At 58.2% G+C, this 12,301-nt stretch overlaps 3 protein-coding genes across 4 annotated transcripts; 1 reads left to right on the top strand and 2 right to left on the bottom strand.

Moving 5' to 3' along the window:
- Positions 1 to 854: 854 nt before the first annotated feature.
- SPA17 (sperm autoantigenic protein 17) lies at positions 855 to 1,916 on the bottom strand. Its single transcript, XM_053963315.1, has 3 exons — positions 1,763 to 1,916; positions 1,314 to 1,384; positions 855 to 1,186 (listed from the first exon to the last, which is right to left on the bottom strand). The coding sequence occupies exons 1-3, from the start codon at positions 1,914 to 1,916 to the stop codon at positions 1,103 to 1,105; spliced, it is 309 nt and encodes a 102-aa protein (XP_053819290.1). The 3' UTR covers positions 855 to 1,102.
- Positions 1,888 to 8,626, top strand: SIAE (sialic acid acetylesterase). 2 transcript variants are annotated; one of them, XR_008434653.1, is made up of 10 exons: positions 1,888 to 3,118; positions 4,689 to 4,853; positions 5,909 to 6,072; positions 6,156 to 6,294; positions 6,380 to 6,563; positions 6,851 to 6,960; positions 7,045 to 7,178; positions 7,347 to 7,501; positions 7,671 to 7,775; positions 7,851 to 7,940. XR_008434653.1 is itself a non-coding variant. In XM_053963286.1 (10 exons), exons 1-10 carry the CDS (start codon positions 1,888 to 1,890, stop codon positions 8,130 to 8,132), a joined length of 2,760 nt encoding a protein of 919 aa, XP_053819261.1. In that variant the 3' UTR covers positions 8,133 to 8,626. The 2 variants fall into 2 exon arrangements, 1 of the variants encoding a protein (XP_053819261.1); XM_053963286.1 differs by having other exon boundaries at positions 7,580 to 7,775; positions 7,851 to 8,626.
- A 170-nt stretch (positions 8,627 to 8,796) lies between these two features.
- Positions 8,797 to 12,221, bottom strand: PANX3 (pannexin 3). Its single transcript, XM_053963308.1, has 5 exons — positions 11,748 to 12,221; positions 10,934 to 11,076; positions 10,619 to 10,833; positions 9,830 to 10,494; positions 8,797 to 9,004 (listed from the first exon to the last, which is right to left on the bottom strand). The coding sequence occupies exons 1-5, from the start codon at positions 11,926 to 11,928 to the stop codon at positions 8,943 to 8,945; spliced, it is 1,266 nt and encodes a 421-aa protein (XP_053819283.1). The 5' UTR covers positions 11,929 to 12,221; the 3' UTR covers positions 8,797 to 8,942.
- Positions 12,222 to 12,301: the final 80 nt, after the last annotated feature.

The raw sequence follows: 12,301 nt of genomic DNA on the forward strand, positions 1-12,301 counted from the left end.
TTTTTCCTCCCTGGACCCCTTCATCTGGATGATGCTTTTTCAGGTGCTCCAGCACCTCCAAAATTTGAATTCCAAGGAAACAACTCAGATTTTGGAAGGGGAGAACAGGAAGTGCAGCTGGCGAGACCTGCTGAGAACATCCCGCCGTCGTGGTTTGAGATGGTGGCACCGAGGTGTTAAAAAAATCCTTTAAAAACAGGGAAAAAATCCTTAAAAGAGAAGGGAATTGGATGCTGGAACGATGCCCTGGGCGGGCAGTGTTGCCGGCTGCCGAGGCAGGAGCCGGCAGCCGGCGAGGCGGTGCTGGAGGGGGGGTCAAGGCGTAGCTGGTTGGCATCAGCCCCGGCACGGGGTCCCCGCCAGCTTTTTTTCCCCATCCCTCCTTCCTGTTTTTCCCAGGGGAGCCGCTGTCATGCCCCATGCCGTGGGCGAGCGCCACATATGGCGATGGAAAACAGGAAAGAGGGGGTAAAAACGGGGTGAGCACGGATGGGGGGTTCAGTCCTCTCCAAAAATAGAGCGGCCGGCTTTGAAGCAAACCCCACTTTTTGGGGGGGGATTTTGAAACTACACTGTGTGGGAAAATACAAATTTCACAGGTGGGAATAGGACTGGGGGGCCCTTGCGTGCCCCCCAGAATTCCATGGATGTATCTCAGCTTATGGAGGGGGGTAGGAGAGGAGCAATGTCACATCATTCCTTCACGCTGGGATGTTATGAAGTTTCTTCCAACCTCCAGGGATGCAGGGGCCTAAATATAGAGGCTAAAAATATCATCCCGTGCTCAGCTCAGCCCCAAAACCAGGATTTTTCAGGGAGAAATCTCAGGTGATCGACGCTAATAACAGCGGGGACCTCGTTAATAAAATTCCTCATTAAAACAGCACCGCAGGGGCAGGATGGGAGTGCAGCACCCACCCATGGGAAAAGGGCAGGAGCCAGGGGAGAACCAAGGGTTTTTTTTTGGTTTTGGGGTTGGACAGTGGGAAATGGGGGATTCAGGGCAAGTGCTGCAGTTGCATCTCCAGAGAGGTGTCCCAGTTCATTAGGGTTATGGGGACATGCTCCCCTTTGGCTCCTCTCCGAGCATTTTGGGGTGGAATCACAGTGATCCAGAGCTGTGCTTGCTGCCTGCACCGCCTGCTGCTCCCCGCTCCCCCTCCATGTCCTTGGCCTCTTTCAGGTCCTGGAGGAAAGAAGAAAATTTAGATGATGTGGCACAAGAGTGGCAGGCACAGGGTGGGAGCAGGGACCCAGTGCAGCTCTTGGCACCTCAGATTGTCTGGAGGGGCCTGGAGTGGGGGGCAGCCTACCTTGGAAGGGGGCCAGGTGAGACGGTCGTCCTCCAGCCTGGCTCCCCACGCCACCGGGTCAGTGCCACCAGCTGGGGAAGGAGGAGGCTTGATGCCACATGCAATGGGCACCTGGTACCACGGGTGATGGGGACATGGGACAGGCACAACATCCTGGGTGATGGCACAAATGGAAGGCCTGATGGCCATCGGTGGTGGACATTTGGGGCAGGCGCAAGGCCACGGGCAATGGGCACAAGGGCAGGGTTGATGCTCTGGGTGATGGGCACACAGGAGAGGCCTGATGCTGTAGATGGTGGGCACAGGGGGCAGGACTGACACCCTGGGCAAGGGACGCGTGGGGCAGGCCTGACGCCCTGGCGATGGGCAGATGGAGCGGGCTGGGCAGGCAATGCGGCCTGGGGCAGGGGATGGCAGTGCGGGGGTGGGTGCTGGGCAAGGCCACTCACCCTCCCTCTGCTCCAGCAGCTTTTGGAAGTGCTGTGCTGCAAAGGCCACCACGTTGGTGGGCTGCTCCCGCAGCACTTCCCGCGCCAGCCCCTCCAGCAGGTTCCGGAAGCCGGCGGGCACCCTCATGCTGGTGTTGGAGGCGGCGATAGACATGGTCGCTTCTCCCGGACCCCCTGCAGCGGCACAGCCCGGGATTACCCACAGCCCACAGCCGCCGGTGCCACCGGGCAGCGCCTGGACTCGAACCCGCGGACCAACGACTGAGGTGGGGCCAGCGCCGCCGCTAGGGGGAGACACGCTGCCTGCCCGCCGCGCACGCGCGCGGCCGCCTCTCTCTGCGCGCGCGCGGCCCCGGCCTGGGCGGGGTGAGCGGGGGCGGGGAGGGCCCGGCTCCTCCCGTTCCCCGGTGTGCCCCAGCTCCCGTCCTCCGGTGTGCCCGGCTCCTCCCGTTCCCCGGTGTGCCCCAGCTCCCGTCCTCCGGTGTGCCCGGCTCCTCCCGTTCCCCGGTGTGCCCCAGCTCCCGTCCTCCGGTGTGCCCGGCTCCTCCCGCCCCCCAGTGTGCCCCAGCTCCCGTCCTCCGGTGTGCCCGGCTCCTCCCGTTCCCCGGTGTGCCCGGCTCCTCCCGCCCCCCGGTGTGCCCCAGCTCCCGTCCCCCGGTGTGCCCGGCTCCTCCCGCCCTCCGGTGTGCCCGGCTCCTCCCGTTCCCCGGTGTGCCCCAGCTCCCGTCCCCCGGTGTGCCCGGCTCCTCCCGTTCCCCGGTGTGCCCCAGCTCCCGTCCTCCGGTGTGCCCGGCTCCTCCCGTTCCCCGGTGTGCCCCAGCTCCCGTCCTCCGGTGTGCCCGGCTCCTCCCGTTCCCCGGTGTGCCCCAGCTCCCGTCCTCCGGTGTGCCCGGCTCCTCCCGTTCCCCCATGTGCCCCAGCTCCCGTCCTCCGGTGTGCCCGGCTCCTCTCCCCCGGTGTGCCCGGCTCCTCCCGTTCCCCGGTGTGCCCGGTTCCTCCCGTTCCCCGGTGTGCCCGGCTCCTCTCCCCCGGTGTGCCCGGCTCCCCCCGCAGCCCCGCAACCCTGGGCCCCGCGCTCCCGGCCCTTCCCTCGTTCTCTCCCGTCAGAGCCGGCCCCTCAGGCCGTGTTGCGGACGCCGTCGCTTGGCAACCGCCCCCCCCCCGGGCGGTGCGCGCACAGGCCGCGCCCCCGCGCGCTGGGCCCGCCTGCGGGGCGGGCCGGGGCTACCGCGGGGCACCGGAGGGGACCGGGCGGTACCGGCCGATACCGCGAGTGCCGGGGGGCCCTCGCAGTCCGTTGTCCCCCCGGGATGGCGGCGCTGCTGGCGCTGCTGGCTCTGGCTCCGGCGGTGGCAGGTAAAGGGCTGGGGAGGGTCACCCTCCGATCCCCCAGCCCCGCGGGTATCCTCTGCAGCCAGGCCATGAACGGGCCTCCCTGAGACCCCCCCCCGAAACCCACTTCGGGGCACTTGGCATTGCCAGAACCCTTGGCATCACAGCAGGCCGGCTCCGATGCCCAGGGAATTCCCTAAGCCCTCCCAAGCCCTGATTTGGTGCCCTTTGCACACTCCGAGCCTCGTATGTGCATTGGCACTTCCCCAGCCCCACTTTTCGGGTGCCCCTCTTGGCACCTCCTGTAAATCCTCCCATCCCCACTTTCATAGCCTTTAAACCCCCAGACCACTTGGATGATGTTGGCTCTAGTCTGAGCCCCATTTTTGGGCCCTTGGTGCCCTCCCAGCCCCACTTTGATGCCTTTGGCATCCCCTTTAGCCCAGTTTTGATGCCCTTGTTACCCCCCACCCATCGTTCACACTCTTTGCACCCCCAAGCTCTGCTTCTATGCCCTCTGCACTCCCAGAGCCCCAGTTTGACACCCTCTGCACACCCTGAGTCTCACTTTGACAAGCGTGGCATCCCCCCAAGCCCCAGTTCAATGCCCTTTGCATCCCCCGAGTCCCATTTCGATACCCTTCACACCCCCAGCCCCTCCCCGACGCCCTTGGCCCAGCACTGCTGCCGTGGGACGATGCTTTACGTAAGGTGGGAGCCGCATGCGGCTCCTTGGTGCTGTCTCGTGGGCTCTCCTCCCTTCCCTCCTCCCTTCTTCTTCCCTTCCCTCCTCCCAGCTGCTTTTTATAGCTTCCACTCTTCCCAGGCGTCTCAGTTTTAGGTTTTTTTTTCTCCTCCGACTTGTTTTTTATATAACTCCCGGAGCCTTGTGGCATGAGGCAGCGGGACCAGCAATGCAGCTGACTCCTGAGGGGCCGAGGATGTCTTTCCTTTCCCCTTTCCCCTTTCCCCTTTCCTCTTTCCTCTTTCCTTTCCAAAACCCAGCCTAGGATGAGCTGCAGAGGAGATGAGGCTCCATGAGCTCTGATTTGGTCACTGGGGTTCTCAGATCACCCTCACACATTACTTCTGACCCCCTTTTCAAACATGATTTTCTTTTCACATTGCAAAAATGGGGCTCACTGCAAAAATGGGGGTGCCAGGGCTGAGCCTTCTGCTTCCATCCCCACTGAAGGTGCCTTTGCCAATGCTGCACACCCGATGTTTTCCATCCCACCCCATGACAAACCTTTTTCCAAGGGAAAAATACATCAGAACATTCATTAGCAAGGCTGGGCTGAGAGAGACACTCCTATGCTGTTATTAGAGGAATTTTTACCAAAATCTGTATCCAATCCATGTAATAAAGATGTAACATGCTCCCTGTACTTTAGGAGGTGAACTCCCTCTTGTGGAAGAGGTACCTCCTTGTGCCTCTTCCTCAACTCTGTGGTGATTTTAACCACCTTAAAGCTGACCCAGAGTTTGTAAATTCAGTGGGGTCTCAAATAACGTGTATTTAAGAGGGGGTTAGAGGCCATGCTGAGAATGTTTTTCTCTTGGAGCTGATGTTTGCACTGTTTGCTGATTCCAGGGGGAATGCTCAGCTTTGCCTCCTACTATGGTGACCACATGGTGCTGCAGCAGAAGCCGTCAGGGGCTGTGGTGTGGGGCCACGGGGAGCTAGGGGCCGTGGTGACCCTGACTCTCTCAGGTGCCAGTGGCCTCATCATCATGGAGAAAACAGCATGGGTTAAAGGTCAGTCCAAGACTTTCACTAGAAACTGGGGCTGATGGTTTTGGTGGCCAAAGAACTTGTCTGAGCCCAAATCGGAGCCAGTGATGGGGTGGGTGAGACAGGGTTTGGCACCACCCCTGTGTTTGTGACACTGCTGCCCTAGGGCTGCAGAGGTGCTGGTGACATCTCCAGCTCGTGCTTTTCCCTCTCCAGAAGAGCTGGGGGGGCTCAGCCATTCCCCTCCCCAGCAGTGGCAGCCTTTGCCCACTCTGGTTGCCAGCAGTGCATCCCGTGGGCGCCCAGCGGGAGCCGAGCTGCTGCTGGAGTGGGTGGCACCGCACGGGCTGGAGCCGAGCGATGAGGCTGTGAAGGGGACAAGGGGAATTTAGCTTCTCTCTCTGTCTAAACCAGGTCTGAGGAACCTGCAGAGCATCCCCAGATTCATTTTTGATCTGTGCCCCCTTGGAGGATCCTGTGGGATCTCTAAGCCCCTAAGGATGTTGTCTGTGCAAGCAGAGCCTTCCTGGAGCTGGGAGGGCTCAGGGGCACCTCAAATCCCAGCTGCATCCGTGCCTGAAGAGTTGGGAGGGAGCTCATCATCTTTGGAGGGTAAAAGTGCTACCCAAGGGCACCTCCATAAGATGAAGAGCCTGGAGGTGTCTTGTGGGAGAGCAGCAATCCAGGAGATCTGCAGGATCCAGCCAGAAAATCCACGCTAAGCTCCAGCAGAATATCTTTACGCTTCGATTTGGCACCTCTAAAATTAGCTGGAGACATCTCAGTGTCACACACACCAAGCTGCTCTTGTAATCCCAGTTCCTCCCAGCAGCTTCTGCTCTGACACACATTTGTTTTCCAGGTTTTCTTTTTTAACCCCTAAATTCCTGCAGGAGAAAGGTCCCTCTTATGTCAGAGAGCTTCTGAAATCCATTTCCCCAACCTGTCTCTGTGGTAGAGAAGCTTTTCCTCTTGCCTGTCCTTCCCCAGTGGTTGTTGGCTGCTCATCCAAGATCCTGGTGAAGGTATTGAGGCCTTCATAAGGGTGGTGGAAGATAAGCACCATCCTCTTCCTCCAGGACCTTCTGGGACTTGGACAACTGTCCTGGACCCAATGGATCGGGGCGGTCCCTATGCACTGACGGCTGAGCAAGGCTTGGAGAACGTGACACTGCAGGACATCTACTTTGGAGATGTGTGGCTTTGCAGTGGGCAGAGCAACATGGCAATGACAGTCCTGCAGGTAAGGTCCCACAGCACAGATCAGGCAGGACCAGGTAGGGATCAGGCAGGGAATTGCCTTGCATGCTCCTGGCCCTTCTTCAGGTGGCCAATGCCAGCCAGGAGCTCGCCGCCGCCGCTCGCTATCCCTACGTCCGTATCTTTGCTGCGGCACATGCCCGCTCTGAAGTGGAGCTGGAGGACCTGGAGCAGATTGATTTGCCGTGGTCCATTCCAACAGCTGGTGAGTGCAATGTGCCTCCAAAAGAGAGCTTGCAAATGGCTTGTTCCCCACTGTTTCCCTTTGCAGCCTACTGTTTCTTGAGCAGAAAACCTGGGCCATGGGAATTTCACCTACTTCTCGGCCGTGTGCTGGCTGTTGGGGCGCTCCCTGTATGAGGCTCTGGGGTCTCCCATCGGGCTGGTGGAGGTGGCCTGGGGGGGGACCCCCATCGAGGCCTGGTCCTCCCGCCGGGTTCTGCAGGCATGTGGGCTCCCAGAGGACACAGGGAGGTGAGAGAAGGTGCTGTGGAAACTCCTCCTGCCCTGTACCATGCTGCTTTTGGGGAATATCCTCATCCCTTCCCACCCCACCTCCTCTCCGGGACCCTCACAGCCCCTCTATGCATTGCTATGCCCCCTATGGATAAGAACCCCTCCCATGCTAAGAGCATAAGGCACATCTGGGTGGGTGAAGGGAGAAGGGAGGGACTCCAGATCTCCCTTTGGCATGGTGCTTGCTTTAACCTAAAGGCTGCCTTGTGCTTTGCACCCCCCTTAAACCTAGCTTTGTCTTCCAGCACCTCTCTACATCAGCATCTCTCTGGCCCACAAACACCTTCCGTGCTCTGGAACGCCATGATCCACCCACTGCTCAACATGACCCTGCGGGGTGTCGCTTGGTACCAGGGTGAGCCCCCATTTCTATCCCCTGGGTTGGAGCAGCCCCCACTGTCCCACCGAGCTCTCACCAGCCCTTCTTTCTGGGAGACAGGTGAGGCCAATACCTTCCTGAACACAGACCAGTACAACTGCACCTTCCCTGCACTCATTGCGGACTGGCGCTGGGCGTTCCACACCGGATCAGCCGGACAGACGGAGCCACTTCTCCCCTTTGGCTTTGTGCAGGTGTGGGAGGGTGAGAGGGGTGGCATCCCCTGTTGTCCTTGGGGGATGCCCAGGGAGAGGATGCTGTAAACACATGTGCATCCTGCCAAGTGCTGAAAATCCCAGGCAGGGTTCACAGTGGCCAGTTTTGGATCTGAGCCATTCCCCCATTTCCCTTGTGCCTCGCAGCTGTCCACCTACCGCCATCAGAGTGCAGACGACAGCTTTGCCCGGCTCCGCTGGCACCAAACAGCCGACCTGGGGGTTGTTCCCAATGCCAGGATGCCCGGCACTTTCATGGCTGTAGCCATGGATCTGGGTGATGAGTACTCTCCCTATGGCAGGTGAGTCCTGGGCTGGGATGCGGTTTTAGGGATGGAGTTTCTGGGTTCCAGTTCCATCTTCCTCCTCTTCCTGGGCAGTATCCACCCCCGGGACAAGCAGAATGTGGCTCACCGACTGCTGCTGGGTGCCATGGCTGTGGCTTATGGGGAAAAGGGCCTTGTGTTCCAGGGACCATATCCCACCCGGGCTATCCTGGAGGTGACCAGGGGGCTGCTGAATGTCACCTACAGCCAGGAGCTCATCTGCCGTCAGAGGGATGCACAGGCATTTGAGGTGAGGAGTGGGATATCCTCTCCAAAGAGCTGTGAAAGGGAAGGCAACACTGATGGGGGTTTTTCCTCTCCACAGGTGTGCTGCTCCAGCCAGGCATCCCCGTGCCAGTGGCTGCTGGCACCAGTGGTGGCAGTAGGGTCCCACACGGTGACGCTGGCCCTGAGTGGCTGCAGGACGTTGGTGCTGGGCCTGCGCTATGCCTGGGCCGAGTGGCCCTGTGAGTACCAGGCCTGCCCCCTCTACAACTCCCAGGGGCTGCCTGCACCCCCCTTCCTGCTGGACACCCTCCCTGCAGGGAATGCTGCCGGAGGGAGAGAGCTGCTGCTCCTCCCTGGCTCCAGTTTCCCCCTAAATTAGGGAGATGAGTGAGCTCAGACCTCTGGCAAAGCACTCATGGCTCCTGGCACTGTCCCTTCCCAAGCAAGAGAATCAGAGGCTTCATTACTACCTTATTAATTGAACAACTTTTCAGCTCCTCTGTGGACTCAAGCCAAGGCTGCGGGGTGGGGGGAAGGGGGAAATACCAATTTACAATTTAATATATGAAAAATTATGTAAGGAGAAGCAGCAGGACACACCAATGGGAGCTGAAGCCCTCACTGCTGCTCTCTTGCCCATGGAGTTGGTCCTGGCCCCCCAGACACCCCATTTCTCTGGGCATGGACCACTGATCCCCAGGGTAGGGTGCTCATAGGATCCAGGGATCAACTTCCAGCTGCAGGGTGGAAAGGGGGAGAGAGGAGCTCTGCCAAAAAACCACAGCCAAACACTAACGCTGGGCTGAGACAGGGAGCTGTGGAGGGCTGTGAGTGCCTTCCACTTCCCTCTCTTAATAAACAGTTAAGGAACCACCTCATTTTATTCCTGGATCCTTTTTTGCCTTCAGATGAGCATTCCTAATCCTCTATTCCCCACCTCTTACCATAAGAGCAGGGAAATTTATGTGGAAGAGGCACTGTGTGGCACCCAGCACATAGAATAAGAGACTCAAGAGGTTCTGCACAAAACACAGATTATTTAACCATTTTTTGCTGGACAAATGTACATAAGGAGGGAAAGTCCAGGTGCAGGAAGCACAGGTGGGTTCAGCCCGGCTGCTGCAGTACAGTTGTGTCAGAAAAGTGGATCCAGGGATCACAGGATCCCTGCCTGCTGCCTTCTTCTGGGTCAGGCGGAGCCAAGTGAGTCCCGTGAGGCTTTTCCCATCATTTCCACTCCAGGCTTTGGTTCTAGACAAGGGGGGAAGAGCAGACAGTTAATTAGCTGGGCAATGGCAGACTAGGATCTGGGCTTTTTCCAGCACAGAGTAACTGGCCCAGGAGCCAGCTGTGCTGGCCCTGGGTTGTCATGGTAACAAGGATGTAGACTCCAGCTCAGCCTGTGAATTTTTTTAAACAATAATTCAGACTGTGTTCAGGGCCAGGAATGAAGCCCAGGCCTCTCAGCTCTTACCTGTGGGGCTGGGCTGTCTGACACAGCCTGCAAACCAGTTGCCATGGGTGCCACGGGTCCCTGTGAGACCCCACAGGAGGCATCCAGCCCCCCAAAACCCACAGCACATGGGAGAGGGAGCAGTGCGGGTCTTGGGAATGTGGTTTTGTCTTGGAACCCATCTCCATCTTCACACACAGCACCACTGTGCCCTATGAACCAATGCCATACGAACAGGAGAAGGGGGCAGGCATGGCATCCGTGGCATCAGCCCCCCAGGATTTAAAACTCCCAACCCCACTCCCAGCAGGATGAGCTGCCAAAAACAGGGACCCTCCCAGCCCCGCAGTTTGCCCAGAGCTTGGATTTAAGCAGCAATCTCTTGGCTTGCTGTTCCTATAGCAACCCCTGCCCACACCTTGGATCGCAGTAGCATCACACTCTGCATGCCAGAACTTCTTCCAGGGATTTGTCAGCCCTCACAGTGACCCCCAGCTATGCCCCAAACACCTTAAGGTCTTGGCAAAGGATTTTGGGTGGTCCAGCCACATTTCAAGGGTGGGATCTTGTGGTGTGGGAGCCAAGAGAAGAGGTAAGAAGTTGTCTCTACCCAAAAAGCCTACCTAGGGCTGCACCGTTGGAGAGGGCTGAACTGCCTTCGGCCTCGGGGGTGCAAGCTTGGTGTTTGGGCTTGGTGGTCTCCAGCCCAGCCAGCAGCGTCATGAAATCGACGACAGTATCGATGTCCTCCTTGTTGGCAGTGGCTTCCCTCAGGGCGCTGACGGCATTGAGGCGGCTGAAGGAGGTCAGCTCGGAGATGTTGGCACGGAGGAAGAGAAGGATGACGTTGAGGTCGTTGAGGGGGCAGGTGAGCATCCTGCGACTGAGCAGGTCGAAGGCAGGCAGCATCTCATAGACGGAGAGCAGCCCCTTGTCCCACTGGCAGAGCTGCAGGGCATTGTAGATGACAACAGGGATGAGGAGGACATAGACACTGCCAACTGAGAGGCTGATGAGCTGGAACACGGAGAAGAAGACCAGCTTGCAAGGGATGAGTGACGGGATGTGCGGCTCTGCCTGGAGCAACCCCGTTTTGATGGAGCAGCTGAATTCATCCTGGAAGAAGATGTTAAGGTGGAGAAAGACCAGGTAGAGACAGGTGGCAGCCAAGAACAGGAGCAGCAGCAGGTTCCTCAGGATGTAGATGAATACCAGGGCGTGGGCGTGCTGCTTGCAGGTCAGGTACCGCTCCAGCAATGGGAACTCGAAATACCTCTCCCGGCGGGCCCTGGGGCAGGAGGGACACAGGGGGAGTGAGAACCACCCCCCATTTCACCCAGATCCATCCTGGGTGCAGCCACAAGGCCATGTGGAGGGACTCCAATGGCCATGGTGACCTGGCCTGGCCTCACCTCTCATACTCCTCCCAGAATTGCTCCGGCTCGGCACTGGCCTGCTGGATCTTCTTCATGTGCTGCACCAGGCGCACGGAGCGGTTGTAGGATTTATCCAGCTCGTCGATGATGAAGAGGAGGTCACAGTGCAGGGCGGGGGCGGCAGCGTAACGCCACAGCAGGTATGGCAGGTACATCAGCACTGCCACCACCAGCAGCGAGTAGGGGAAGACCTGGGCAAAAAACACGAACGGTTGTTGAGGATGTTGAGTTGCTCCTGCTGTGGACACCCAGATGGGATTTAGGGGCACTCAGATGTGACTTTGACACTACCTTGAGAGCCCAGAGGGACTTGGTGATGGCACGTCCTTCAGCGTCAAAGCCATGGTGGATGAGGGAGTCCCAGCAAGCCGTGTCGGTGTAGGCGGACTGCTTCCCCGTGAAGTTGGTGGGAGAGAAGCAGCTGATCTGGGAGCCTGGGGTGAGGAGGAGGAGAGCAAACCTCAGCCATGGAGGGTGGAGGAACACTCCAAAGCCACAAGCAAATGCCTTACAGGAGGGTAATTACATCTCAGGCATTGCTTTGAATAAAAAAAAAAAGCCTTTTTCATGGTCATTTTGGACCTGCTGTGTTTCTAGCCAGGACTTTTCCATCTCTTCCCAAACACAAACCCTTTGTGTGTAGCAGTGTGTACACAGTGTAGGGAATTATAGGCTAACCATCCAGAAACTGGAGTAAAACCAAATCCTCAGGGAGAGCAGTTAGATGTTGGCCAGGGCCAGATTTAGCCTGAGGTCACAATGCATCTCTCCATGCTGCTGGCACCCTCCTCCTCTTCTTCCTCCTCCTTGGAAATAAGCCCAAGGCACCCAAAGGTGCTGGGTGCAAGCAGCTGAGGCTGGGCATTGACTCAGTGCTGCTCCTGAGGTTAGCACAGCTGTTCCCACACTCTCCCAGGGAATTATGATCCATTAAAAAAAATCAATAAACACCCACGAGGCAGAACAGCTCCTAAAATTGGACTTGCAGGCTGTTCCGCTTTGGATTATGACGCCATCAAGAATACAAAGGGTTTGCCACAACAACCAAATCACCACTGGTGATTGCCCACGACCTGAAGAACACATTGGAAAAGCTGCAACTCACCAGCAGAGAACTCCCGGGCGAAAGCCAGTGAGACGAGGAAGAGGGGCAGCCCCACGGTGACAAACTTCAGCAGGCGATCGCTCGGCAGCTCCAGCCGCAAGCCCTTGGCTCGGGAACTGCTGGGATCCGGGAGCAGAGCATCAGAGAGCATGTACTCAGCAGCCGTGTGTGAGAGGGACATTTTGAAGTAAGGAAGACACGCTGATGAGGGCTGCCTGAGGTGTGACTGGCTCAAGGAGCAACTGTGCTGGGCTGAGGAGTCCCTGCCGAGAGCCTGCCGAGTGCTGTGTCCGGCAGCTTTAGGCTCAGACAAGGCGTTAAATCACCTCGTAATTACAGGGGAAGCCTTTTCACAAACAGAAATAGAAAAACCCACTCCAGCAGCCGCAGCAGTGAGCGGGGAAGGCAGCAGGCTGGGAAAGCAGCTTTCCTCCCTGACAGCATTCCTGCAGGGCAGCGTTCCTGCCCTGCCGCAGCCGCTCCTGGCTCCCCGTGGTTTTATGTCCCTCTCTCATCAGCCAACAGATTTCTGGCGCTGTGGCCCGAGGGCATGG

Source organism: Vidua chalybeata, chromosome 23 (assembly GCF_026979565.1).
Source record: "Vidua chalybeata isolate OUT-0048 chromosome 23, bVidCha1 merged haplotype, whole genome shotgun sequence".
Lineage (NCBI taxonomy): Eukaryota > Metazoa > Chordata > Aves > Passeriformes > Viduidae > Vidua > Vidua chalybeata.

Excerpts from the sequence above, each read along its gene's own strand:
- PANX3 (XM_053963308.1), bottom strand. The coding sequence starts at position 11,928 with ATGTCCCTCTCACACACGGCTGCTGAGTACATGCTCTCTGATGCTCTG. Across the intron at positions 10,834-10,933 it reads AGTCCCTCTGGGCTCTCAAG|GTCTTCCCCTACTCGCTGCT; the intron begins GTAGTGTCAAAG and ends TTTTTTGCCCAG. Across the intron at positions 9,005-9,829 it reads CTCCAACGGTGCAGCCCTAG|AACCAAAGCCTGGAGTGGAA; the intron begins GTAGGCTTTTTG and ends CCCCTTGTCTAG.
- SIAE (XM_053963286.1), top strand. The coding sequence starts at position 1,888 with ATGCTGGTGTTGGAGGCGGCGATAGACATGGTCGCTTCTCCCGGACCC. Across the intron at positions 3,119-4,688 it reads TCTGGCTCCGGCGGTGGCAG|GGGGAATGCTCAGCTTTGCC; the intron begins GTAAAGGGCTGG and ends TGCTGATTCCAG. Across the intron at positions 7,502-7,579 it reads GAGTACTCTCCCTATGGCAG|TATCCACCCCCGGGACAAGC; the intron begins GTGAGTCCTGGG and ends CTTCCTGGGCAG.
- SPA17 (XM_053963315.1), bottom strand. The coding sequence starts at position 1,916 with ATGTCTATCGCCGCCTCCAACACCAGCATGAGGGTGCCCGCCGGCTTC. Across the intron at positions 1,385-1,762 it reads GCTGCTGGAGCAGAGGGAGG|CTGGTGGCACTGACCCGGTG; the intron begins GTGAGTGGCCTT and ends CTCCTTCCCCAG. Across the intron at positions 1,187-1,313 it reads TCACCTGGCCCCCTTCCAAG|GACCTGAAAGAGGCCAAGGA; the intron begins GTAGGCTGCCCC and ends TCTTTCCTCCAG.